Source organism: Narcine bancroftii, chromosome 13, assembly GCF_036971445.1.
Source record: "Narcine bancroftii isolate sNarBan1 chromosome 13, sNarBan1.hap1, whole genome shotgun sequence".
Classification (NCBI taxonomy): Eukaryota; Metazoa; Chordata; class Chondrichthyes; order Torpediniformes; family Narcinidae; genus Narcine; species Narcine bancroftii.
Window position 1 is genome coordinate 87,763,765 of NC_091481.1, and position 26,033 is coordinate 87,789,797.

A 26,033-nucleotide genomic window follows, 5' to 3' on the forward strand; every position below is an offset into this window, starting at 1 on the left:
CATTTAAACAGCAGTGATTTAATTCATGAAATTCCATCTAGGATTGGAAAATGTTCACAATGTCCAAAGAAATGGGTCTACATGAATATTCGAAGAAAGCCAGCAAGGAATTGAGCGTAAAACCGTATCCCGCTCGTGTGCTGATCCATGGGTGCTCCACGGCGTACCCGTGGCTCTCTGGAGCAGCCACTCTTTGCCTTTTATCGAGCAGGAGCACGGGCCAACAGGTAAGAAGTGGATGCAGGTGGGAGGTAGAAATTAAAAGCTGAGGTGATTAGGGCAGAGGGTGAAGAAGGAAAGCTCTCTGATAGGAGGGGAGCTGGAGGAAAGACGAGGATGAAGGGGAGAGAGGAGGTTAACAGAAACTGGAGATCGATATTGATGCCGTCTGGTGGGAGAGGGCCCAGAGGGAATATCAGGTGTTCCTCCAATTTGTGGGTGGCCTTGATCTGGTGGTGCACGAGGCAATGGGGTGTGGAGTTGAAGTGGTTGGTCCTTGAAATTGCATCGGACAGAGCAAAGGTGCTCAACAAAGCGATCTCTCAGTCATTTGGAGCAGTCGTTCCCAACCTTATTTTGGCTTTTGTCCCCTTGAGACTCTGATCAAACTTTATGGGCCCCCTTTTCCTGTAAAGCAGTCAAGTTTTGGTTTCTTCTGTTCTTCTACCGACTACATAAAAAACATTAAAAAAACGTTGCATGAGGTGAAAAGAAAAGCAGGCTTTTACTTAAATGTGCTGTGGCCTCCTGGGGAACTGTTGGGAGTGCTGAGTGTGGCTCCTCTAGAACATAGCATGTATAAGGGCTGGGGAAAGAGTGGTGAGGGGACTTTATCCTCAGCATTTTGCATCAGAAATTTAAAAAGTTGCAGCAGTTTACTTGCGAACTTTATTGATTCACCTGATCCATTAAATGACAACTTGGTCGACAAGCAGAGCATTTAAACAGCAGTGATTTAATTCATGAAATTCCATCTAGGATTGGAAAATGTTCACAATGTCCAAAAAAATGGGTCTACAGGAATCTTCAAAATATTACAAATATCCTTGAGATGTGGGCTTCCTTTCTGGTCTTTTAGTTGAGAATGTTGTTTGCTTTGAAATGATCTAAGCAGAACTTGGTCCCAGCGACCAGTGACGCTGCCAGTACGGCTGTCCTTGCCCAAGGTGTCTCACAGAAGGGTTCTCTCACGATGTTGGTCCTGTGAGAAGGAATAGCAGTGAGGGATAGCATGGGGATCTTAAAATTGAGTAAACTGGAGTGCAGAGAGGGGTGGAGGGGGAAGACGAGCCAGTGAGATTTGGGGGTGAGTGAAGGGAACGGTAACCTGGGAAACCACATATCAGAATTGTCAAATCTCTGGGAGCGTATCAGTGGTGGGAGAGAGTGTCAGGACCAGCATGCAAATGATTCACAATTACCGCATGGACTCGTGTAAATGTCGAATTCTGTGGACCAATGGACTATTAAATGCATACTACTTTTGACAGCGATAAGTACTTGCCTTGTTCAAGTTGTTGGGAGCTCAGAAGGGCAGGAGGCTGGGGCATCAGGAGTTCAGGGAGGCAGGCGGCCGGGGCGTCGGGAGCTCAGATGGGTGGGAGGCCTGGGCATCGATAGGTTGGATGGGCGGGAGGCCGGGGTGCCGGGAGCTCAGATGGGCGGGTGGCCAAGGTGTCGAGAGCTCAGATGGGTGGGAGGCCCGGGCCTGGACCAGAGTCCACGGTTGGGATGGCGGGTGAGAGGGTGGGCGGTCAGCCTGGGCCAAAAATACAGAGGTAATCTTTTGCAAGGTATTGACTATTACATGCGTATCTACGGAATTTACTCAACCAGTGTTCAGTGCAATGTTTGATGCCCCAGGAAAAGCCAGAAATTGTTTCTGACTGACCGGCTGATCAGAAGAAGAGGATCAGATGTTTCAGATCAGATCAGAAGAAGAGGAGAAAGGTCAAGAGGACCGGGAAGGGGAATCTTCAATCTGAAACATCAGCTCACTCTCCACAGACGCTGCATGACTTGCTGAGTGTTTCCAGCACTCTCTATTTCAGATTTACAGCATCTGCAGGTGTGTATTTTGTGTTTGGTGCCCAATTGGAGGCTGGTAGACTGTGGCCTCTTGTGGGTGGATGCGAGTTCAATCACGGGAGATAGAGGAGGGTTCAGGGAAACATCCCACCAGAGCTAGCGACTTGCGTACTTGGTTTGGGGAAGAGGATGGACCAGGAGGGGACAGCAGCCGACTCACCAGGTGGTGATGTTCCTCGGTAGGTGCAAGGATCCCTGGTCCACCCGATGGCGGCAGTGACACTTCCTGGTGCATGTCTTGTCCACTTGGAACGGCATCCAGCGCCCCACTGGCCACTGCGCTGCATTCTTCTCCTTCGCCAGCTCCTGGGCCAGGCTTGAGCAGGAGGCCAAGCCCTTCCTCCCTTTGGTCTGCTTCTGAGACTTGGCCTTGTGTGGTTCTTGGCCACAGCCCCGAGGGAGAAGTCGCTGTTGCTTCCAAGGCCTGACGATGGGTGGTTGAAACTGGAGGGAGCATGGGGCCGAAGGTTTGGACTCCTCTTGGAGCAGGGCCGTGGAGCAGGCCGAAGCCTGGGCCTGGATTTGTTTCTGTGGCTGTGCCAATTCTCCCTCCACCTGGGCAGAAGGCTGAGGCCAGGTGGCCAAGGGCGGCTGTTGCGGGATGGTGAAGGGGACTGGCAGGTGGAGCTGAGCTGGGGGAGCAGGTTCGGGGAGTTGCCAGCACTGAGGCAAAGGCTCCGCATGGCACTCGTCCAGGCTCTGGATTGTCGGATGGGCCTGAAGTTTCTCCAGGGGTGGGGTGGCAATCACTGGCTGGGGGGACGATGGAAGACTCAAGGTCGCAGGCCTGGAGATCAGCTGCCGCTCACCACAGACCCTCGCTTCCTGCCCTGGCAGAGGTAGCGCTGGGCGGCTGGCCTGAGGCCTTCCTTTGTCCGTGGGCATGAAGCGCGGTGGAGGGTTCGTGGGTAGGCATGGGGATACAACAGGAGCGCCTCGCTGGGCAGGGAACGTCTTGCCCTGTTCCCGGGCCTCTGGTTGCACACGGAACTCGCAGACAGGCTGCATCCTGGGCACTGCTTTGCTGACTGTCTTGTCTGCTGGCTGCTTAGCTGGAATGTGTGCAGGGAACCAGAAGGTGGTGTGGGAGTCTGGCTGCGGGAAGTGGGGAGCCCCAGCCTTGGCCCGCAGTTCAGGGCTAGGCAGGGCCGAGACCTCCTGTGTGGCCTCTAGACTGGCCAGGCCTTCCTGGCTGGTAGTAGGCCTCAATGGCTTGGCCGCTTTCTGCCTTTGGGCCTGGCTCTTCAGGCTGGCGATCAACTGCTCATAGAAGGGCAGCTTCTTCTTGGAGGCTGAGGAGGTGGCGTCTGAGGCCGCTGGCATCTCACTGAGTTCCCTGGCACTGTTCAGCTCGGGCCAGGGCACCCTGCTCTCCTGGGTGCACCTCTGTGGGGGTACCTGCTTCAAAACCTCAGCATAGGAGATGCCCCTTCTGCCTGCCTGTACTGCCTTGGCACTGGGTGAGAGTGTGGCCACATTGGTCGGAGGAACAGTACTTCCCCTTGGGCATTGGGCTGGGTCTGCCCGAGCACCAGGCTTGGTGATGGAAGAATGGGTATTCAGGCCTCCCTCAGAGGTGGACAGGCTGGCTTCCAAGGCTAGAGCCTGCTTGCTGCTGGTGGGACCACTGATGAGGCTTCGGCTCTGAGGTGCCTTGGCTCCCGTGACCGGGCTGCTGGGCTCCCCCTCCCACCCACAGGATCTTGGTCCACTATGCTCATCTGCCCCCTGCTCTCCACTGCCCTGACCCCTCCTTGGCTTGTCGCAGGGCAGCCTGGGGCTGTATGGGGGCCGGAAGATGTTTAGCCTGATCAGCCTACAGGGTGACTCCTTGCCGTTGGTGGTGGTCTGACTGCTCAGGCCCTTGGACAGCTCACTCTGGGGTTCATGTGCACCTTGGGGCAGTTGGGCCTGATTGCTTGCTTTGGATACCATGGCCTGTTGGTTGAGGGTAGCTCCAGCAGGCTCTCCCTGCCCCCGGGGTTCCAAACTGGGATTGTCAGAGGGATTCTGGTGCAAGCTCTCTGTGTCCCTGTCTTCGACTGTGGCAGAGCCCCCCGGCTGCACTTCCTGCCCTGCGGCGCCTCCTGGGCCATGGTCACCAGAAGACAGAGCTGCAATGGCAGAGTCGGTGCTGGTTTTGGATGTACGGGCCCTGGCCTGTTCCGGCGTGGCCAGGGTTCGGGGCCTTTCACGGGCCAGGCCCACAGGCTCCTGGCTGGCCAGCTGGCTGGAGGCCCCTTTCTGCCCCTTGGTGATCTTCCTCTTCCCCAGGCCTGGCTTCACTTTCGTGACAACCGGTGTTCCGGAGACTGGCGCCTGGCCTGCGCCAGAGTCCTGATGGTCAACCCCGGGGTCCACGCCATGGGTGAGTGGCGGCCCCCTCTGCGGCTCATCCGTGTTGGAAGTGGATCTCCAGCTGGCCTCTTCCTGCCCGGCCTGAGGCTGCAGGTCGCGTTCCCGCTGGACGGGGCTTTCTGAATGCGTGTTGCCCATTCTCAGAGCCAAGTTCCACCCATCCTGTCATCTGCAAAGCAGCAACATTTCACCACAGTTAGTTACAAAGAACATTCCAGAATGGGCCCTTCGGCCTGACATCTCCCCGAAACTTTTCTCCTCTCACCTTAAACTAATGGAGATCGGCGATACGTGTTCCGGGACCCCAGCTCTGTGATTTAAAAAAATATATAAATGACCTGGACGACGGAGGGAAAGGATGGGTCCATAAATTTGAGGGTGATATGAAGGTTGGAGCTGGTGTAGATAGTACAGGTTGTCATAGGTTACAACAGGATATAGACCGGATGCAGAGTTGAATGGAAAAGGGTCAGATGGAGTTCAATCTGGATAAGTGTGAGGTAATGTATTTTAGAAGGAGAATCGTTAAAGCAGAGTACCTGGCAGGATTCTTTACAGAGTGGAAGAACAGAGGAATCTTGGGGTCCAAATCCATAGTTCTCTCAAGGCTGCCGCACAGGTTAATGGGACAGTTAAGAGAAGTCTATGGTGTGCTGGGCATCATTAGTCGGGGGATTGAGTTCAAGAGCTGTGAGGTAATGATGCAGCTCAATAAAACTCTGACTAGACCACACGTAATATTGTGTTCAGTTCCGGTGTCCTGATTACAGGGAGGATCTGGAAGCTGTGGAGAGGGGACAGAGGAGATTCACCAGGATGTTGCCTGGGTTGGAAGGTTAGGTTAGCAGAGCTGGGGCTTTTCTCTTTGGAGCAAAGAAGGATGAGAGGTGACTTAATCGACAGGGTGGTCAACCAGCAGCTTTTTTTGCGGGCACGACAGCAGCAAACACCAGAGGAGGAAGGTATAGGGGAGATGACAGGGTTCCTTTTTTTTTTACATGGAGACTGGTGGGTGCCTGGAATGCATTACTGAGGGTGATGGTTGAGGCTGGAATAATAGGGACATATCAAAGACTCAATCAGAAACATGGATGTAAATACAATAGAGGGTTATGGGTGTGAGGGAGGGAAGGTTAAGTAGCTTTATATAGGTCGGCACACATTGTGGACTGAAAAGCCTGAACTGTGCTGTAAAGTTGTATTCTTGTTCCTTCCAGATAGTGGCAGATCTGAACCTGAGCTAATCACTGTACCACCAATGTGCTGAGTGTGTCACTTTTCAAGGTCTCAGTCACAGACCATCACCGCTCTACTGGTAAATGGGGAATGGGAGATCTCAGAGGACCTCCATTCTATGTCTCAGTCAGGGAACATTGAGAGGGAACCAGTAATCCCAGCAGCCAATTCCAACCCCCTTCCCATGGTAAATCACGTCCACTTAAACCAATGACTGCCTACCACTACCACCAAGCCCTGGTTTATCCAACAGATTTCAGATTTACTCAGCGTACATACATCACATACAACCCTAACAATTACAGCAGCATGGAAACAGGCCATTAGGCCCTTCTAGTCCGCACCGAACCAAACACCCCTCTCTAGTCCCACCTCCCTGTACAATGCCCATAACCCTCCATCTTCTTCTCATCCATATACCTGTCCAACCTTTTCTTAAGAGATTCTTTTTCCTGTGGGCCAGGCAAAATTACCACTTATTCTCAGTGCAAAAAGAAAACTGACTCAACATACATATGTAAACAAATAAATATGGTACGGTTAGTGCAATGTTGTTACAGCGCCAACAATCGGGACTGGGGTTCGAATCCCACGCTCTCTAGGAGGAGTTTGTATGTTCTCCCCAAGTCTTTGTGGGCTTTCCCCAATACTCTGGTTTCCTCCCTCTGTTCAAAACGTATGGTGGGGGGGGTGTAAGATCACTTGAGTGTAATTGTTTGGCACGGGCTCGTGGTCTGAAATGGTCTATTGTGTTGTATTTTTAAATTTAAAAAATAAATTGTTTAAATTTAAAAAGAAATGTAAATAAACTGCAATATAGAGAGATATAAAAATACAATCGATAAAATGCACAAGAGCCCTGATTGAGTTTGTTGTTGAGGAGTCTGATAGTGGAGGGGGAGCAGCTATTCCTGAACCTAGTGGGGGGGTCTTGTGGCACCGATACCTCTTTCCCGATGGCAGCAGCGAGAACAGAGCGTGTGGTGGGGGGTGTGGGTCCTTGATGATCGAGTGCAACTTTCCAACGGTAACATTCCCTGTTGATGCTCTTGTTGGTGGGGAGGATTCAGCTGCCACCCATTGAACTACATATCCCTCTGTCCCCCTCCTCATCCACTGGGATCCTTCTCCACAGATCTCAGCGCAACACCTCACTCAACAAGGACGTGGAGAGAAATTGCTCCCCTCGTGGGAAATCCAGTCCAGGACTGTTCCAAATATTGAAGCCCTCCTTCACATGTGGGTCAGTGGAACTGCTCCCACTGCCATCCCCATCCCACATCCTGAACTGCCCCAACCTCACCCCAACATAAACAGGGTGAATTACCATTTCTAAAATTGGATTGTTGGGTTGGGATATTGTGGGGACATGATGGTGAGAAGGGGTTGGGTCCACTTTGCCTGCAAAGGTTGAGGGAGGAGCTGATGCCCCCTTCTCCTGATCGACCTGCCCCATTTTCAGGACCCCCCCATATCTTCCCAACTTCACCTGTTCACAGGACTGTGCAGCCAGCCATTGTTTTGCAGAGAAGGTCATGACCGCATGTGGACACGTTGGAGATTCTTGTATTCCATCTGAGCCCCCTCCAGCCAGGCAGAATTAACATTGCCTTCTCCGGTTTCCATTGGCCCCCTCGCCCCAGTCCCTCTCTTTCCTGATCCCTCCATCTCCCACTCCCTTCAGAGAGCTTTTTTCCCCCTTTTACCCTCTCACCTGAATCTACCAATGACCTCGCACCTGTTAACCTGTACTCCTCCCCCTGGCCCTTCCTCCCACCCCCCACATTTTTATTCAGGTGCCTGTCCACCTTTTGCTTATACCCTGATAAAGGACTTGGGCACCAAATGTTGGCCACTGTTTACTTCCAATGAAGCTGCAAGACCTGCTGAGTTTCTCTAGCAAATTTGTGTGTTGCATTACAATCAGTGACTGCAGACTTTTCTGTTTAACCAGGGCTAGACTAGAGGTTCAGGGTTGCGGGGGGGTGGGGGTGGGAACCGGAACCTGAGGGAAAGCTTGTCTTTAGGGGGGTGGGTGGAATGGGCTACTGGAGGAGGTGGATGAGGCAGGGACTATTGCAATGTTTGAGAAGCATTTGGGCAGATGGGTTTAGAGGGATGTGGGCCAATCACAGACAGGTGGGATATTTTTGTTGGCATAGGCAGGTGGAGCCAAAGGGCCTGTTTCCACAGTGGGTGAATCTGTGACCCTAACCTTCAGTCAGCGAGAGTCATTCAAGGTGGGTGATGAGAAGACAAAGGCTGTCAGTGCTGGAAACTGGTAACAGGTGAGAATGGTGGTATAAAGAAAGCAAATGGAACTGAAGGGGCGGTGGTGCAAAGGGAGAGAGAGCAGGTGAGTCTGAATGGGAGGAATAGGTGGAGGTGCATCTGGATGGCGATAGGTAAAGGTCTCCAACTACACTGTCTCTTTCCACTGCTACAATCAGCCATCACCCAACTCCACCATCCCTGCCTCCCATTTCCACCATCCCTTCCTCCCAACTCCATCATTCCTGCCTCCCATTTCCACCATCCCTGCCTCCCAACTTGCATTCACTTGTTAGTCCCTTTGTTCCTAGTCCCCAATCCCTTCATTCTGAAGTTCTCCTTCCCCCATCGCCCTCCCTATCTGGGACTCCTGTGTTCCTTCCCCATCTGGCCAGTGAAGCACTCCCGAGTTCAACTGAGCCATCATCAACTATCCTTCATCTCCTGGGTCCCGAGCTCTGGGAATCGTTCTTGAAACACGCCCTCTGCTCCATCACACCTTCCATCAACGCACCTCTCTCTGGACCAGTCATTGGAGCAGATCCAATACTGTACATGGAGTGAAACACAAAAGTCTGCAGACGCTGTGATTGTTGTCAAGACCCAGAGGAACTCAGCTGGTCTCAAAACGTCCATAGGAAGTAAAGATAATTTACCAATGTTTCGGGCCTGAGCCCTTCAAGGAATAAGTGAGAAAATACAGGCGTCTGAATTAGACTGGCGAGAGAAAGGGGGAAGGCTGGCCGGGGAAGGAGTCCAGACCAACAGATAAAAGGTGTTCATTGGATAAGAGGAGAGGTAAGAATTGATTTTGGCTCTGCATAAGTAGATGGGGGGGGAAGAGAGCGAGCTGGAAGAAAGGTGACTGAGGATGAAGGTGGGTTCTTTACAGAAACCAGAGAAATCGATGATAATGCCATCCATCTATTCTTGTTGAAGCAGTGTAGGATGTCTTACCATTGGTGAGGATCGCTGAAGTGTAATTAACAAACTAATGTTCAGGACATCTATATCTCCATCAGTAATGTCACAGGAAGAGTTTAGTGATGTCACAGTTGGGCATTGTGACTCGAAGTCAATTAATTTTACTGATACAGCACGGTAACAGGCCCTTCCTGCTCATGACACCTGTTGTCACCCAAATACCCCAAATGGCCTACAACCCTGTACGCTTTAAAGGGTGGAAGTAAACCGGAACCCCTGGGGAAAACCCACGCAGCCACAGGGAGAGCGTACAAACTCTACAGTGTGGGATTCAAACCCATCGCTGGCACTGTAAAGGCATGGTGTTAATTGTTCTTCCCAGTTGAGCATTCTGAGGGAAAATATTCACAACACAGGCAGTGCACCCCCCCCCCTCCTCCTGCATCAGATCCCTGCTCCACCTGGAGGCTACCCCTACTCTCAGATCCCTCGCTTCTCGCCATCCCCTTCCAGAGAATCTTCTAGCCTCTTCTCCCCAGTAAAGGTGCAAGGTCCAGATTTCTGGCTTCAGTGGAGTTGAATTAGGGCAGTAGTTTTCTAACTTTTTCTTTCCACTGACATCCCACTTTAAATAATCCCTATGCCATTGGTCTCTGTGATTAGTAAGGGTGTGGCGGCTCACCTCAAGGCAGGCAAACCGGCCCTGCTTGTAAGCCATGCGGCGGGGCAGCTGGCCAAAATGGCGCCATCAAGTGTTTCCCTTCCTTCCAGCTCGGGGCTCAGAAACCCGCGCTTGGAGACCACGTGACGCCCGGATGATGTCAGCACCCTCCAGCACGATTCTCAGGCTGGGAGTATAAGTACAGCCCAGCAACCTGCAATAAACTAGTCTGCTCACTGAGCTCAACCCGTCTGGTTGCGCGTGTTATTGCAGGAGCAATGTAGCAGATGCAACAATTGGTGACCCCGACTGGTTCAAATGTCTTTGAACCCATCATGAGCTAGCCTGGGATCAGCGCTTTAGCCATGAAACTGCCTGAATTCTGGGTTCAGGAGCCGGAGACCTGGTTCATCCACGCGGAGGCCCAGTTTCACCTCCGCCAGATTTCGTCTGACACAACCAAATTCTACCATGTGGTTGCTGACCTGGACCAGGCCACCGCCAGTCGCATGCTGCACCTTGTTCAGTACCCACCCATTGAGGACAAGTACGAGACCATCAAGCGAGTGCTTACCTGGTCCCTCGGATTATCCAGACACCAGCATGCTGCTTGGGTGCTGCACCTCGACACCCTGGGGGACAGGTCCCCGATGGAACTGATGGACGAGATGCTCATGGGTGAGCACACCAACTGCTCATTTTTCTAGCGCATTTTCTTTGACCATATGCCCGGGGACATCTGCCCGCTGCTGGTTCAGGAGAGCTTCACTGACCCGAGGAAGGTCTCCCAGAAAGTCCCCAGCAGGTTATGGGGCAAGTGCATGACCATGCCAAATCCGCTCCTAGCGCTGTGGTAGAGCGCCCGGCCCCTGCAGGGGCCCCCAAGTGCATAACCAAGACCATAGCATCTGCTTCAGGCCTCTGCTTCTACCATCACTGCTGGTGAGCCAAGACTCGGAAGTGTCGTCAGCCCTGCTCGTTCCAGGGAAACGACCAAGCTGACTGATGTTGATGGCTGCGGCGGCTGGCCAAGGACACAGCCTTCTCTACCTGCGGGACTCAGTCAGCGGCCGGCAGTTCCTCGTTGACACTGGAGCCCAGGTCAGCATCATACCAGCCATGGCCATCGAAGCCAGGAATTGACCTCGTGGACCTCCCTTCCGTACGGCCAACGCAATGGCAATCCAGATGTATGGAGACAAGACAGTCCACTTCCAGATTGGCCAACAGAATTTTGTGTGGAGGTTCACCGTCTCATCCCTCCCAACTGCCAACCTGGGTACAGACTTCCTCCTCGCACTCAGGCTTCTGGTGGACATTCAAGGTAGGCACCTGGTGGACGCTTGTACCTTCCAGGCCGTTTGCCTCGACGCCTCCCGCTCAGAGCAACTGCAGATGGCCACGATCAGCATACCCAGAGACGAGTTCCAGCAGATTCTGATGAGTTCCCGACACTCCTCAAGCCACAGTTCTCCGCTGCCTTGCTGCCCCAGGGGATGTACCACCACATCCCCACCCAGGGCCCACCGGTTCACGCCAAGGCACGCCAGTTCCCGCCTGATAAGCTCCAGGTAGCGAAGGAGGTGTTTTCGCACCTGTTGGAGCTGGGGATCATTCGGCGGTCCGACAGCCCGTGGGCCTCGCCGCTCCACCTGGTCCCGAAAGCCTCCGGTGGCCGACGTCCCTGTGGAGGCTTTTGACGGCTCAACGAAGCAACCATTCCTGATCGTTACCCCATCCCTCACATCCAGGATTTTATGGCCAACCTGCACGGTGCGAGGGCCTTCTCAAAGGTTGACCTGGTGCGTGGATATCACCAGATCCCGGTGCACCCTGAGGACATACTCAAGACGGCCATCATCACCCCCTTTCGCCTGTTCGAATTCCTGTGCATGCCGTTCGGGCTCAAGAACGGCGTTCAGACCTTCCAGTGCCTCATGGACTCTGTGGACAGGGACTTGGATTTCATCTTTATTTATTTGGACGACATCCTTGTCGCCAGCAAGGACCGGGCACAACACAAGGCCCACCTACGTGCCCTTTTCTCCCGACTGGCTGACTTCAGCCTTACCATCAACCCGGTCGAGTGCCAGTTTGGGAAAATGTCCATGCAGTTCCTGGGTCATAACATCACGGCCGAAGGAGCCATGCTCGCCGCTGCAAAGGTTGCTGCCATCAGGGAGTTCCCACGCCCGAACAGCCTCAAGGGGCTGCAGGAGTTTGCAGGTATGGTCAACTTTTACAACTGCTTCATCCCGGGAGCTGTGCGCATCATGCAGCCGCTGTTCGCCCTCATCACAGCCAAGCACAAGACGCTCGCTTGGAACCCAGAAGCCTGCACCGCATTCAAGGCCATCAAGGACGCCCTCGCGAAGGCCACCATGCTCGCCCACCCGCACACCAACCTCCATATGGCATTCTCTGTCGATGCCTCTGCCACAGCCATCGGTGCCGTCCTGGAGCAGCAGGTGAATGGACATTGGAAGCCGCTGGCATTCTTCAGCCGCCTGCCGCCTGCCGGAACGCATGTATAGTGCCTTCGACCGCGAGTTACTGGGCTTGTACCTGGCGGTGCGGCATTTCCACTATTTTTTGGAGGGGAGGACTTTTACCATCTTCACTGATCACAAACCCCTCACCCAGGCGTCGCGATGGCAAAGGATCCCTGGTCAGCCCACCAGCAGCGTCACCTCTCTTTCGTGTTGGAGTTTACCACCGATATTTGGCACAAGGTGGGGAAGGTCAATGTGGTTGCCGATGCACTCTCGCGACCAGCTATCTGCACGCTGATGCCTGGCCTCGACTTCGACCAGCTCTCCCTGGACCAGGAAGCTGATGAGGAGACGAGGGCCTTCAAGACCGCCATCATCGGCTTGCGGTTCCGAGACCTCCCGACTCTGAGCGGCGAAGGTACCATCCTGTACAATATCTCCTTGGGCACCCTGCAGCCAGTGATTCCGCAGCAGTGGCGTAGGCAGGTCTTCCAAAATATGCACGACCTTTCACATCCGTCCATCAGGTCCACAGTCTGGATGGTGGCCAACCGGTTCATATGGCATGGGCTGCGGAAGCAGATCGTGGGCTAGGCCAGACGTCCAAGGTGCACAGACACACCAGGGTGCCCGTACAGAAGTTCGAGCACGTCCGGAAACGATTCAGCTACATTCACGTAGACATTGTTGGGCCCTTACCCATTTCCCGAGGCAACCGTTACCTTTTTATGGTGGTGGACCGCACCACTCGCTGGCTCGAGGCGATCCCGATGTCAGATGCCTCCACCGACTCCTGCTCCTGAGCCCTGTTGCATGGTTGGGTTGCCTGGTTCGGCGTCCCAGCTCACCTCACCAGTGATCGGGGCGTCCAGTCCACATATGTGCTCTGGGCACAGCTCGCCAACAGGTTGGGGATACAGCTACACCGCACCACGGCCTACCACCCGCAGGCCAATGGACTGGTTGAATGTCTGCACCGCCACCTTAAGTCAGCGCTCATGGCTTGCCTCACCGGTCCCGACTGGATGGATGAACTGTCTTGGGTGCTCCTGGGCATCCGCTCCACTCCCAAGGAAGATCTGCAGGCGTCATCAGCTGAGCTGGTCTACAGTGCGCCGCTGGCACTACCTGGTGAGTTCGTCAACGCACCTCACAATCCCTTCGTTCGGTGGGGCCCGACCGCGGCACCTCTGCAGCGACCGTACGAGGGGCTGTACAGGGTTATACAGCATTGCGGCTCAATGTCCATACTGGACTTGGGCAGCAGGCATGAGCTGTTTACCATGGACAGGCTGAAGCCAGCGCACCTCGATCCCACTGAGCCCGTGGTCCTTGCACAGCCCAAGAAGCGAGGCCGCCCGGCAAAAAAGGACATTGGCACCAGTTCTGGGGGTGGGGGGGGGGGCTGTGTGGCGGCTCACCACAAGGCAGGCAAACTGGTCTCGCTTGTAAGCCACGTGGTGGGGCAACCGGCCAAAATGGCGCCATCAGGTGTTCCCCTTCCTTCCAGCTCGGGGCTCAGAAACCCATGCTTGGGGACCACGTGACACCTGGATTACGCCAGCGCCCTCCAGCGCAGTTCTCAGCCAGGTCCGGCTGGAAGTATAAGTGCAGCCCAGCAGTCTGCAATAGAGGAGTCTGCTCACTGAGCTCAACCCGTCTGGTTGTGTGTGTTATTGCAGGAGCAGAGTTGCCGTCGTTACAAGGGATTGCTTATGGTGGGAACTGGGTGGGAAGGGAAGGTTGAGAATCGTTGCTGTAGACCCAATTGTTACTGAAATATTTTGCTTGAGAAAAATTGTCATTGTCACATTTCCTTTGGAGTTCTGAAACAGAACGAGTCAATTTGGTACAATTGAAAATGGTTTTCAAACCTTTCCTTCCCATCCACATACCACTTTAAGCAATCCCTTACTAATCACAGAGCACCTATGGCATAGGGAATACTTAAGGTGGGATGTGAGTGGAAAGAAAAAGTTTGAAAATCTCTGCTCTGAACCCATCCTATCTATCCAAATGTTTCTTAAACGTTGCAACAGTAGCTGCCTCAACCATCTCTTCTGTTCCATACACCCACCATCCTCTGTATAGAAAGGTTACCCCTCAGATTTCTGTTTAGTCTCTCCCCCCTCACCTTAAACCTCTGATATCCCTACTCTGGGATAAAAGACTCTCTGCATTCTACCGATCTATTCCTCTCTCTCCCTTTGCCCAGCATCTGCCTGTCGTATCTCACCTCTGGTTTCTGTGCCAGTCCCATGTGGGATCCTGACCTTCACCCTGTCCTCGACACAGCTCCTGCACTCGCGTCCCTCAGTCCTGATGAAGGGTTTCAGCTCGAAACATCAACAGCTCTTTTTCTTTCACATGCCCTACTGAATTCCTCTGGCAGATTGTGTTTAGCTTCAGATTCCAGCATCTGCCATCTCCTGTGGGTTTGAAGGCCTGTCCTGTTTACTCCTGGATTGAATGGGGCAGTGACCAGAGAGTGACCATCAGTGTTGAGTTTGGGTCACTGGTAATATTCAAGCGATCAGCAGAATTTTTTGATGTAAGACAATCAGCGACCGTGGTGTGGGCTGGGAGAATGGCCAATCTCAATACACTCAGCAAAACATTTCCTATTTCTTATATTGAGGTCAACAAGGAAACCTTCAGACGCTGGGGTCCGGGGCAGTGCACAGAAGTGCTGGAGAAACTCAGCAGGCTACACAGCACCCACAGGAAGTAAAAGGCAATCGATGTTTCAGTCCAGAGCCCTTCTTCACAAAGCTGCATATCAGGGAGATGCAGGAATTAAAAAGGTGGAAGGAGAAGGGGGAGAAACACAGGCTAATGTACAAGATGTGATGGGTTTATCCAGGTGGGAGCGAAGAAGGGAAGGAAATAGATTGTTGGAGAGAGGGCAGAGGTTAAGGATAGCTCTTGGCCTACAGAACAGTGGGATTAGTGTGGATAGATTCCGATGGTCACATGGATACGATAGCTCCAGGATATGTGTTCGGCCAAGACTGGGACATCCTGAGAGATGCATAAAATCAGGAGATAGATCAGGTGAATGCAGACATCCTTTTGACCAGAGTTGGGGAATCGGTAACCAGAGGACATGAGTTTAAGGGGGATCTGAGGGGTCATGTTTTTACAATGAAGCTGGTGGGTGTGTAGAACTGGCTGTCAGGAGGCAGGTTCCATTGCAATGATTAAGAAAAAGATTGAACAAACACATGGATAGGACAAGTCTAGAGGGGTATGGGCCAAAGGCAGACAGGTGGGACCAGTGTGGGTGGAACGTTCTGGTCAGCATGGGCAGTTGGGTCGACTCAGTGACTCGGAATCTCATCCACAGTAGCGTCTGAAGGAACTCAGCCGGTCTCTCAGCGCACACAGGTCAAGGTAGATTACTGATGGTTCGGGCCTTCAAGGGAGAAGCACAGAACAGGAAGGGAAGACTGAAGACCGGCCGGGGAGAGGAGTCCAGACCAACAAACGGTGTTAGTTGGACATGATCAGAGGAGAGGTGAGATTTGATTTTGGCTCTGTGAAAGGGGACGGGGAAGAGAGAGAGAGGGGATGTGGGGAAAGGGGGAGAGGGGTTGAGAGAGGGGGGGATGTGGGGAGAAGGAGACAGTGTGACGCCGTGGATCGGTATCTGAAAGCAAAGCTCTTCTCTGACCGGTGGGGATGAACTAGTCGGGTCCTGTGGGGCCGAACGGCCTGGTCCGTGTGTCGAGGCCGGGTTTTGGGCACGGGGAGCTGCGCTCACCTGCTCCAGGGTCCTGGCCGCCTCTCCCGGCTCGCTGTCCGGACGTCCCGCGATGGGGAGAGACAACGTCGACCCGTTCTCGAACGCGGGGCTCGGGTCGGAAAACAACAGCGCAGTGGGGATGCAAGCCCACCCCCGAATCCCCCCTTCCTTCGCCCACCCACCCCCGGCGCTGCTCGAGCCGCAAAAGCACCTTCATATCCACCCACTGCAGTTACCCTCCCTGCGGGCAAGGCGACCAGTCGGCAGATATCCAGCCCCGCGCCCATTCACAGCCTACACCTTGATGGGGGCTCAAGCCCTCAGCGTTGCCTGTGTACCTTCCTCTTTGCTGTAGAATGTGCCCTGTTTGACCTGCTGAGTCTCTCCACATTTCTTCCCAATCCCTGCTTCACATGTCCAGATCTTCCCTGGTAAAGGCTCACCAACTTCCCAAGGAGTTTGCGATTTGGTATGTCTTAAATCTTTAAACTTAAATGAAATGAAGACATCCAGCACCTTCTGGCCCACGAGCCCATTCCGCCCAGTTGACCCTCAACCCCTGGTATGTTTTGGAGGGTGGGAGGAAATCCCGCAGATACGGGGAGAACCTACAAACTCCTGACAGTGCTGGATTCGAATCCATGTCTGTGGGTTTCCTCCCACCTTCCAAAAACGTATGGGGTTAGTGGGTTAATTGGGTGGTAATAGAAACTGAAGTGATGGGGGTGGGTTAGGGTCAATCGTAAATCGAAGGAACAACACCTTGTTTTCTGTCTGGGCACTGTCCAACCAGACGCATCCACCTCTCCAATTTTCGATAAATCCCTCCCTCAAGACTACACCACAATGTAGTTGGAGCATCCTCCAACGCTCCAAGGACTAAAGCCCCCGCCTGCTCCATCTCTCCCTGTAGCTCAGGCCCCCAAGTCCTGGCAACATCCTTTGCTCCAACCTTTCCTGCAGTCCGGTGACCAAAACGGAACAGAATCCTCCCAATGGGACCTCACCAACTGCAACAGGACCTCCCGACTTCTCGACTCTGACTGCTGAAGGACAATGTGCCAAGAGCCTTTTTGACCACCTGTTCTTTATTTTTCTTTGGCTTGGCTTCGCGGACGAAGATTAATGGAGGGGTAATGTCCACGTCTGCTGCAGGCTCATTGGTGACTGACAAGTCCGATGCGGGACAGGCGGGCATGGTTGCAGCGGTTACGAGGGAAAATTGGTTGGTTGGGGTTGGGTTTTTCCTCCTTTGTCTTTTGTCAGTGAGGTGGGCTCTGCGGTCTTCAAAGGAGGTTGCTGCCCGCCGAACTGTGAGGCGCCAAGATGCACGGTTGGAGGCGAGATCAGCCCACTGGTGGTGGTCAATGGGGCAGGCACCAAGAGATTTCTTTAAGCAGTCCTTGTATCTCTTCTTTGGTGCACCTCTGTCTCGGTGGCCAGTGGAGAGCTCGCCATATAACATGATCTTGGGAAGGCGATGGCCCTCCATTCTGGAGACGTGATCTACCCAGCACAGTTGGGTCTTCAGCAGCGTGGATTCGATGCTGTCGGCCTTGGCCAGCTCGAGTACTTCGATGTTGGTGATGAAGTCATTCCAATGAATGTTGAGGATGGAGCGGAGACAGCGCTGATGGAAGCGTTCTAGGAGCCGTAGGTGATGCCGGTAGAGGACCCATGATTCGGAGCCGAACAGGAGCGTGGGTATGACAACGGCTCTGTACACGCTGATCTTTGTGTGTTTCTTCAGGTGGTTGTTTTTCCAGACTCTTTTGTGTAGTCTTCCAAAGGCGCTATTTGCCTTGGCGAGTCTGTTGTCTATCTCGTTGTCAATCCTTGCATCAGATGAAATGGTGCAGCCGAGGTAGGTAAACTGGTTGACCGTTTTCAGTTCAGTGTGCCCGATGGAGATGTGGGGGGGGGGGGGGGGGCTGGTAGTCATGGTGGGGAGCTGGCTGATGGAGAACCTCAGATTTCTTCAGGCTGACTTCCATATAAGCATATAACCGTTTACAGCACGGAAACAGGCCACGTCGGCCCTTCAAGTCCGTACTGGTTCACTTGAACAACTCCACTAGCTCCTCCGCAAACTCTTTTGCAGTTTCCGCAAAACAGGACATCATGCGCTGGAGAGCTGGCTCTGAATGGGCAACTAACGCGGCATCGTCTGCAAAGAGAGGTTCACGGAAAGTTGCACGCAGGCCGATTCCAGGGCACACCACTCCATAATTGGGGACAGCAGTCGTAGATCTCCAGAAATGGTTCGACCTAAAAGGGGAGGCAGGCCTCGTCAGCCCGGTTAAGCAACCTGCATAGGAGAAGGTAACTCCGATATAAAACCTACGACCCAAGGACCTCGCTGCCACGTTCCAGCTTGCTTGGCTACGGCACACGAACCATGACCACCTGTACTGCCACTTCTAAGGTACTATGTAATTTTAAAAAAGCATTGGCAAGGCTACTGCTGGCGTGAACCTGGGAGAATGAGGAGCAGAGACGCCGGGCTGCTCCTCAGGCTTCAACTGGCCAGTCCTAATGCCGGCTGCTCCGTACAGGCGTTAAACAGTCTGTTAGAGGAGTGGACAGTGTTTTAAAACTAGAATCGAGAAACCGCCGAGTTCTGTGCCCAAGATGACAGCACCTGTGCTGGGCCATGAAGAGTTGCAGACGGGGGGGGGGAGCAGCGGATGGGTGCAGGGCACCGGTAATGGGAGAACACCCTCCCACTCCTTTGAGAAGGATAAGCAGAGGAGACAAGCCTACAGGACGGTGACCATGGCGGCGGACCAGCGAGGGGCTCAGCGGCTGAGGGATCCACTCAGACTGCTGGAGACCGGCTCACGGGAACCAGCTCTCAGAGCCGGGATTCGAGAGGGCGCTGAGGGCAAGAAGGGTTTCGGGCGGTGAGGCTTCCTGATCGTGTCGGAGGTTCGGATCTGGAGCTCAGGTGGACGATGGACATTGTGCCTCACCCAATGCCCAATGGAGTTTCTCGCCAGCGTTTCCTTCACAAACCGCAGCCCATCTAAGGGAAGGTATGTCCTGAGCATCCAACCACCCACGAACCGTTCAAATAACGACACAAAAGAGAGAATTGGAAAAATGTGTTTTTACTATAAAACCATTTTTCTTTAAATACATTTTTTTTTTAATTTAAATTTGCCACAAACCCTTGCTCACACTTTTAAATAACACTTTTTTAGAAAAAGGTGGGTCAGAGAAATAGCTCCTGGTTAACTCTCTGACAAAACAGGGGTGGGGAGAAGCATCTAAAGTCACCTCCCCCTGAGGACCTCCTCACTCACAGGATCGACTTTACAATACAGAGTGGACAATGCAGCAGATATGGAACAATAAAACGGGATTACAACCCACCAAAGATTCACTGTATCTCTTATAAAACATTGGTCAAACAACTACAGTACATGAGAGAGACCTGGAGTTGGTTCTGGTTTGATGGGGATGCAAAGTTGGATCTGTACAATTATATGAACATGACAGATACAAGGAAATCACATACACATATTCCAGACACCTCTGAATTTACACTTACAAGTATTATTTCATAAGGTTTTTTTTCCTCATGTCCCAGCCCCATTACTACAGGGACCTCCCCCCCCTAAAAGGGGTAAATAACTGCGTTTTCCCCATACATGAACAGGTCGTGCCTCAGATAAGTTGTTGCCGCTGAATTCACAGCCCTGGGCAAGTCACCTTTGGGTCTGTGTTGTGCTAATGTCCCTCTCCCTTTGCCCAGTTCCCAGCCTCCATGACCAGGTCCTTGGGGTGGGCCTTTCAGCTGGTCTCCCTACCTCGCGGTACCAGGTGGTGAATCGGGGTGGGCACATGATGAGTCTGGGCGCAACATTCCCACCCAGTGCAGCTCTATCCTTTCTCCCCCCCCCCCCCCCACCCCTGCCACCTCCCTCAAGCCAGTGAATGGATTGTGGGATCATCTCCCTCCCAGAGTCAACGGGATAAAGATTGTGTCGGTGGCAGTTCTGTCACCGATAACATAGTTTCTCAACAATTGTTACAGTACATTGGGATTTTTCATGTGCAGATTTACAGACTTAAAACATTCCTTTTAAAAAAAGTCTTTTAAAATGGTGATTATATCATAACCTAGAGCAGCAGAGTACAGGCCCTTCGGACCTCGATGTTGTGCCGACACATATACACTTTAAAAAAAGTTCTAACCCCTCCCTACCCCGTAACCCTTTATTTTTCTTCCATCCATGTGCTTGTCCAAGCGTCTCTTAAATGTCCCTAATGTTCCAGCCTCCACCACCATCCCCAGCAAAGCCTTCCAGGCCCCCACCACTCTATATAAAAAAAACCTACCCTGCTGTCTCCGCTAAATGTCACTTTGTACACGTTCTCTGGTGTTTGCTATTCCTGTCCTGGAAATAAGGTGATGACTGTCGACCGTGACTGTGGCTCTCAGAATCTTGTGTGTCCACAGGACGTAAAGATATATTACTGATGTTTTGGGCCTGATCCCTTCTTTGAGGTGTGAGTAAAAAGCAGAAGGGGAAAGGGAGGCGTCCAGACCAACAGACAAAAGATATGATAAGAATTAGTTTGGGCTCTGTGAAAGGAGAAAGGGAGAGAAGTAGAGACAGGAGGCAAAGGATGGGAGGAGGGGGGTTTCGGAAACCAGAGGTCGATGCTAATGTAATCTGTTTGGGGGGGGGGGGGTGGTACCCAGATGGAAGATGTTGTTCCTCCAATTTGTGGTGATTTCAGTCTGGCAAAGCATGGGACCATGGACAGACATGTCGGCAAGGGAATGGGTCGGGGAATTGGAATGGGTGGCCACTGGGAGATCCACGGTATTATGCTCCCTCAATGCTGGGAACAGAAATACCCTAAACCTCTCCCTTTTTATCCCTGAAATAGAGTTATTGTCAGCACATCTATCGTCAGAGGGTGTCGGACGGGATAAGGTTGGACGGGCTAGAGACGAAGGTGAGAGTACAGAGTTTGTATGTTCCTGTCAGGAATTAAAGGCAAGGTTAGCAGGCACAGGGAACCTTAGTTTTTGTGGGATATTGGGGATCTGGTTGGGAAGAGAGAGGTGTACAGCAGGTAATAGGCAGCAAGGAGCAAATGAGGTACTTGAGGAGTATAAAAATGCAAGAGAAACCTCAGGAAAGAAATCAGGAAGGCTAAAAGAAGACACAAGAGGTTGCTTTGCAGACAACGTGAAAGAAAATCCCAAGGGTTTCTACAGGTAGTTTAAGAGCAAAATTGGTCCCCTTGAAGATCAACTTTGTATGGAGCCAAGAGAGATGGGGGAGATCATAAATGGTATTTTTTTTTCATCTGTATCCACTCAGGAAACAGGCACAGAGTCGTGGGAAGTAAGGAAAACAAGCAGCAAGGTCACGGAATCGAAACAGATTAAAGAGGAGGAAGTGCTGGCTGTCTTAAAGCAAATAAAGGTGGATAAATCCCCGGGGCCTGTTAAGATATTCCCTCAGGCCTTGAGGAAGGCGAGTGTAGAAATTGCAGGGGCTTTTGCAGAAATATTTGAAATGTCTTTAGTCATGGGTATGATACTGGAGGATTGGAGGGTAGCTCACGTTATTCTGTTGTTTAAAAAAGGCTCCAAAAGTAGCCCTGGAAATTATAGGTCGGTGAGCCTGACATCAGTAGTAGGTAAATTATTGGAGGGTGTGCTGGAGTATTGGAGGGTAGCTCACATTGTTCTGTTGTTTAAAAAAGGCTCCAAAAGTAGCCCTGGAAATTATAGGTCGGTGAGCCTGACATCAGTAGTAGGTAAATTACTGGAGGGTGTTCTGAGAGATCAGATATCAATTATTTGGATAGCCAGGGACTGATTAGGGATAGTCACATGACTTTGTGTGTGCAAGGTCATTTTTAACCATTCTTATACAGTTTTTTGAGGAGGTTACCAGGAAAGTTGATGAATGAAAGTCTGTGGATGTTGTTTACAGGGACTTTAGTAAGGCCTTTGTCAAGGACCCACATGGGAAGTTAGTCAGGAAGGTTCAGACACTCAGTATTCATGGTGAAGCTGTGATCTGGATTCGACATTGACTGGATGGAAGAAGCCAGAAAATGGTGGTGGGTGATGCTTCTCAGACTGGAGGCCTGTGGCTAGTGGTGTGCCTCAGGGATCGGTGCTGGGATCATTGTTGTTTGTCATCTATATCAATGATCTGGATGATAATGTGGTGAATTGGATCAGCAAGTTTGCAGATGACACTAGGATTGGATGCATAGTGGACAGTGAGGAAGGTTTTCAAAGCTTGTAGAGGGATCTGGACCAGCTGGGAAAATGGGCTGAAAAATGGCACTTGGAATTTAATGCAGACAAGTGTGAGGTGTTGCATTTTGGAAGGGCAAACCAAGAAAGGATGTACACAGTAAATGATGGGGCACAGAGGGATCTGGGAATACAGAGACATAACTTCCTGAAAGTGGCATCACAGGTGGATAGGGTTGTAAAGAGAGCTTTTGGCATAATGGCCTTCAGATATCAAAGTATTGAGTATAGGAGTTGGGAAGCTATGGTGAAGTGAAGTTGTATAAGACATTGGTGAGGCCAAACTACAGGAAAGATATCAATAAGATAGAAAGAGTGCAGAAAAGATTTACTAGGAAGTCCCGGACTTCAGGGACTGAGTTGCAGGGAAAGGTTAAACTGGTTAGGACTTTATTCCCTGGAGCATAGAAAAATGAGTGGAAATTTAATCGAGGTATTTAAAATTATGAGGTGGGGGGGATAGACAGAATTTTTCCACTGAGGGTAGGTGAGATACAAACTAGAGGACATGGGTTAAGGGTGAAAGGGGAAAAGTTTAGGGGGAACTATACATAGAGAGTGGTGGAAGTGTGGAATGAACTTTCAGCTGAAGTGGTGAATGTGGGCTCAATTTTACCATTTAAGAGGAATTTGGACGGGTCCATGGATGGGAGGGGTATGGACTGGGTGCAGATCAGTGCGACTAGGCACAGATTAGAAGGGCCGAAGAGGCCTGTTTCTGTGCTGTAGTGTTCTATGGTTATAAGTCACACCTGCTGAATCTCTTAGGGGCTCAAGCCAGAAGTGGTGATAATACAGTAAAATCTCCATTATCTGGCAATCAATCAGAAACTCCAACAACAGGCAAAAATACGAGGAAATAAATAATTGTTTTTTGAAAAATAAATAAATTAAAAAATAAAACTTTAAATAAAAGTTTAAAATTGTAAATGTTCTCCGAAGCAACACACAACTCCTTGGTGAAGGTGTGAGCAAACATTCCCCTGGCTGAGCGCCCTGGACATGCCTTCACCTGTGGTGACTGTTTGAACAAAGTTTCAATAAACTTTTAAATTTAAATTTTTTAGATGTACAGCACGGTTACAGACCATTTCGGCCCATGAAGCTATGCCGTCCAATTACATCTGATTAACCTACATCCTGCATGCTTTGGAGGGTGGGTGCTCCCAGGGAAAACACACACAGATACAGGGAGAACGTGCAAACTTCTTACAGATAGTGCAGGATTGGGAGAGCGGTGGGAGGGAGGTGGACACATGTTGGCGGAGGCAGATGAGAGAGAAGGAGATGTTATGCACAGGCAGGCATATACAAGGCTGTGCATGTTCAGGAGAGGGACGTATGTGTATGTATGAACCAGCCTTTGACTTCTCCCAGGGTAGTCGGGAACATGGACTGTGGATAAATAAAAGGAAAAAAAATAAAAGGATCCTCCAGAGCTCGGTGGGAGGCCGATCCACAACGACGGGTCATTGTAACGGCAGAAGAAATTTATATGAAAGGCACCGACTGATCATTGGGGTGGCACAGTTAGTGCAACGCTGTTACAGCACCAGCGATCGGGACCAGGGTTCAAATCCCGCTCTGTCTGTGAGCAGTGTGTATGCTCTCCCTGTGTCTGTATGGGTTTTCCCTGGGTGCTCCTGTTTCCTCCCACCTTCCAAAGTGTACAGGGTTTGTAGGTTAATTGGGTGGCACAGACTCATGGGACAGAAGGGTCTCTATGTCTAAATTTAAATAATTAAAAGTCCAGGGTTCGAGAGTGTTTGAGGGAGGAGGGATTTTGTGGAGAGAACTGACCATTGTCGCAAGAGACCAGCTGAATTTATGTGCATCTTTCTCTGACTGTCAGGAGCGCCAGGCAAGGCCGATGGCAAATCTTTGTCTGCCTTTTGGCAGAATAAAGGCAATTTTGTGTAATATTACGTTTCTTTTTTATTACATGACAATAAACAGAATCTGACCTGATCAGATGATCAGACTGACCTCTCAGGAAGCCTGCAGTCCTCTCTGCACGAGTGTGGTCCGTGAGGACAGCTCACCCTGTTCTCAGCTGCTGGTGAAAGTCTCCCCCCTCTGCTGGGGCAGCGGCCGGTGGGTTTAGCTGGGAGCCCCGGCTCACCCCACTGCCTTGTGTCGGCCCCCGCAGCAACCCCAGCACTGACCGCACCGGTGGCAGGCTTGCAGTGGCAGGTAGCAGCACATGCAGGGCACAACGAGGGAGAGGAGGGCCAGGGCCACCCAGCGGGCACAGAAGTGGGGGTTGTTGGTGTCGCAGGAGCAGGGCTCGGTGTAGTTGCCCTCGGCGTCCGACATACAGTGGTAGAGCAGTGAGTCGGCGCACCACATGCAGCTAAGTTGGTGCAGGCATCGTTGCAGGGGGTCAGGGGCATCCTGGCATTTCCCCCGCCCATTCTCCCGGGCACCGAACACACCTCGGCAGTAGATACACCGGGTTGGACCGCACGACTCCCGGGCCTTCTTCAGCTGCAGTGGCATGGCACCCCGGGGCTCCTGGAGAGGGATCTCTGCTGGCCCCTCTCTGTGACCCTGCTCTGCAGCTCTCCGGTAGTCCTCATAGCCCTTGGCCACCAACAGGTCCTTGCACGGATTGATAGCCTCCAGCTCCTCTTCCTCACGTGACGTCCTGCTCTGGACCTGGAGGGGGAGGTGGAGGGCATTAGAGACCACTGCATACCTTGGCTGCTTAAACCCCCCCTCCGGCCGTGGGAGTCCTAGAGAGCAGGTAATTCAGCCCATCGAATTCGTGCCTAACCTGCCCCACGTCCCCACCTTCTCAGACTCACTGGGATGACCCAAATGTATTCGCCTCCCCCAATTCTACAAGCAATGGACCCTTAACAACCCCTCTCCTGTGCAGAACATTGCAAGTTCTTGTTTTTCCTGACAAGATTCATCCAGCACAGTACAGGTCCTTTGGCCGACATGGCCTGTTTTCGCGCTGTAAACGGTTATATGGTTATATGTTGTACTGACCTATGTAAATCTACTCCACAACAATCTAACCCTTCCCTCCCTCACACCCACGACCCTCTACTTTTCTTACAACTGTATTCCTGTCAAAGAGTCTCTTAAATGCTCTAATGTTCCAGCCTCTACCACCATCCCTGGCAAAATACCCACCACTCTCTGCGTAAAAACTTACCCCTGATGTCTCCCCTAAACTTTTCTCCCCTCACTTTGTACACGTCCTCTGGTGTTTGCTATTACCACCTTGGGAAACAGGTACTGGCCAGTCCACCCTGTCTATGCCTCTCATAATCTTGTAGACCTCTATCGTCTCCTCTTTTCGCCCCTAAGAGAAAAGTCCCAGCTCTGCTAATCTTTTTAACCATATAACCATATAACCTTGCCTCATAAGATTTTCCAATCCAGGCAACATCCTGGTGAATCTCCTCTGCACCCTCTCCACAGCTTCCACATCCTTCCTGGAATAACGTGAGTGAGTAATGGAGAGAGTGGAGGAAGCAGATTCTCGGAATAATTGAAAGCAGGAGAAGGCCATTCAGCCCTTTGGGACTGCACTCCCATGTAATACGACCATGGCTGAGTCCCCATGCTTTCTTCCCAATCTCCTTGAGACACAAATTCCTGTTAAATGTTAAAATTGAGCCCACATTCACCACTTCATCTGGCAGCTTGTTCCACACTCCCACCACTCTCTGTGTGAAGAAGTTCTCCCTCATGTCCCTGTAAACGTTTCCCTTTTCACCCTTAACCTATGTCCTCGGGTTTGTATCTCACCTACCCTCAATGGAAAAGCCAATCTACATTTATTCTGTCTATCCCCCTCATAATTTTAAACACCTCTATCAAATCTCCCCTTATTCTTCAAAGTCCTAACCTATTTAATCTTTCCCTGAAGTCCGGGCAACATCCTAGTAAATTTTCTCTGCACTCTTTCTATCTTATTGATATCTTTCCTGTAGTTTGGTGACTAAA

General features: G+C 51.7%; 2 protein-coding genes across 6 annotated transcripts in view; both read right to left on the bottom strand.

The window, feature by feature from the left end:
- Positions 1–869: 869 nt before the first annotated feature.
- Positions 870–15,843, bottom strand: LOC138748681 (gametogenetin-like). Of its 4 annotated transcripts, none has more exons than XM_069909286.1 (4): positions 15,794–15,817; positions 4,712–4,756; positions 2,249–4,615; positions 870–1,201 (listed from the first exon to the last, which is right to left on the bottom strand). In XM_069909286.1, the coding sequence occupies exons 3-4, from the start codon at positions 4,582–4,584 to the stop codon at positions 1,075–1,077; spliced, it is 2,463 nt and encodes an 820-aa protein (XP_069765387.1). In that variant the 5' UTR covers positions 4,585–4,615; positions 4,712–4,756; positions 15,794–15,817; the 3' UTR covers positions 870–1,074. The 4 variants fall into 4 exon arrangements, with proteins under 4 accessions (XP_069765387.1, XP_069765386.1, XP_069765390.1 ...); XM_069909285.1 differs by lacking the exon at positions 15,794–15,817 and adding an exon at positions 8,911–8,960; XM_069909289.1 differs by lacking the exon at positions 4,712–4,756 and having other exon boundaries at positions 15,794–15,843.
- Positions 15,844–19,712: 3,869 nt separating this feature from the next.
- The window catches only part of LOC138749041 (sprouty-related, EVH1 domain-containing protein 2-like), a 28,104-nt gene continuing 21,783 nt past the window's right edge, over positions 19,713–26,033 (bottom strand). For both annotated transcript variants that reach the window (XM_069910073.1, XM_069910072.1), the window contains one exon: positions 19,713–24,728. In XM_069910073.1, the coding sequence (XP_069766174.1) occupies positions 24,189–24,728 (540 nt within the window). In that variant the 3' untranslated portion in view covers positions 19,713–24,188. The remainder of the gene's footprint in view (positions 24,729–26,033) is intronic.